The 1,915-nt window shown below is 56.0% G+C and overlaps 1 protein-coding gene across 1 annotated transcript in view; it reads right to left on the bottom strand.

Moving 5' to 3' along the window:
• Window positions 1–980: 980 nt before the first annotated feature.
• The window catches only part of LOC112957244, a 4,000-nt gene continuing 3,065 nt past the window's right edge, over window positions 981–1,915 (bottom strand). The window contains exon 2 of the mRNA XM_026050843.1: window positions 981–1,907. Coding sequence (XP_025906628.1) covers window positions 981–1,907 — 927 coding nt within the window. The remainder of the gene's footprint in view (window positions 1,908–1,915) is intronic.

Genomic DNA, 1,915 nt, shown 5'->3' with positions numbered 1-1,915 from the left:
CCCCAATGTCCCCATTGTCTCCATGTCCCCCCATGTCCCCCCGTGCCCCCCATGCCGCCACTGACGCCCCCTGTGTCCTGCAGCCCCCCAACCTCTGGCCATGCTGCAGAGCCGGGAGAAGCCGGCGGCCCACGTGGTGGGTGAGTGACATGGGGGGACATGGGGGGACATGGGGGGCATGGGGGGACATGGGGGGACATGGGGGGACACGGGGGGACATGGGGGGACACGGGGGGACATGGGGGCACCTGGCAGCCCTATCAGGCTCCATTGACGCTCCCGACTGTTGTCACGTTGACGCCGTTGCCCTGGTTGACCCCGTCAGTCGCGTTGACGCTGTTGATGACGTTGACCACGGGGGGCACGTTGACGCCATTGACCCCATTGACCTCCTTGACCCCATTGACCCCATTGACCCCACCAATGACGTCAACCCCATTGACCCCATTGACCCCCTTGATGCCATTGACCCCATTGACCCCCTTGACCCCATTGACCCCATTGACCCCACCAATGACGTCGACCCCCTTGACCCCCTTGACCCCACCAATGCCATCGACCACGTTGACCACGTTGACACTGTTGACCCCGTTGATGACGTTGACCGTTGATCCTGTTGACCCCGTTGACTCAACCGCATTGGTCACGTTGACGCCGTTGACCTCGTTGACCCCGTCAACGACGCTGACCACGTGGGTCACGTTGACGCCGTTGACCCCGTTGGCTCTGTTGACCCCGTTGGTCATGTTGGTGCCGTTGATGGCATTGACGCCATTGGCCGCGTTGACCACGTTGGCCGCGTTGACGCTGTTGATGACGTTGACTACAGCGCTCACGTTGACATCGTCCATTGACCTCGCCAATGACCTTGGCCACGTTGACGTCATCGGTGCTGTTGTCCATGCTGGCCCCATTGACCGTGTTGGCCACGTTGACCCCATTGACCGCCTTGATGCCATTGACCCCATTGACCACGTTGGTCATGTCAACCACGTTGACCCCATTGACCACGTTGGACCCATTGGCCATGGTGACCTCATTGCCCCATTGACCATGTTGGCCACGTTGAGCTCATCGACCACGTTGACCCCGTTGAACCCATTGACCCCATTGACTGCGTTGACCCTATTGACCCCATTGACCCCATTGACCGCATTGACCCTGTTGTCCCCATTGGCCACATTGACCCCATCAACCGCGTTGGCCACTTTGGTCACATTGACCCCATTGACCCCATTGACCATGTTGACCTTATTGACCATGTTGACCTCATTGATCCCATTGACCACGTTGACCCTGTTGACCATGTTGACCTTATTGACCATGTTGACCTCATTGATCCCATTGACCACGTTGACCTCATTGACTCTATTGGCCATGTTGACCACATTGACCTCGTTGACCGCATTGACCATGTTGACCCTATTGACCACGCTGATCCCATTGACCTCATTGACTGCGTTGACCCCGTTGACTCCATTGACCATGTTGACCTCGTTGACCACATTGACCATGTTGACCCTATTGACCACGCTGATCCCATTGACTTCATTGACTGTGTTGACCTCATTGACTCCATCGACCATGTTGACCATGTTGACCTCATTGAGCACGTTGACCTCATTGATCTCATTGACCACGTTGACCATATTGACCCCATTGACCCCATTGACCCCATTGATCTCATTGACCACATTGACCCCGTTGACCTGATTGACCGTGTTGACCCCATTGACCACATTGACCCCACTGACCATGTTGACCTCATTGATCTCAATGACCATGTTGACCACATTGACCCCATTGCCCACGTTGACCTCATTGATCTCATTGACCACATTGACCACGCTGACCTCATTGATCTCAATGACCCCATTGACCACGTTGACCACGTTGACCCCATTGACCTCATTGA

This window comes from Nothoprocta perdicaria, unplaced genomic scaffold (assembly GCF_003342845.1).
Source record: "Nothoprocta perdicaria isolate Ctin4 unplaced genomic scaffold, notPer1 scaffold_708, whole genome shotgun sequence".
NCBI lineage: Eukaryota > Metazoa > Chordata > Aves > Tinamiformes > Tinamidae > Nothoprocta > Nothoprocta perdicaria.
This window is presented reverse-complemented; position numbering and strand designations above follow the sequence as displayed.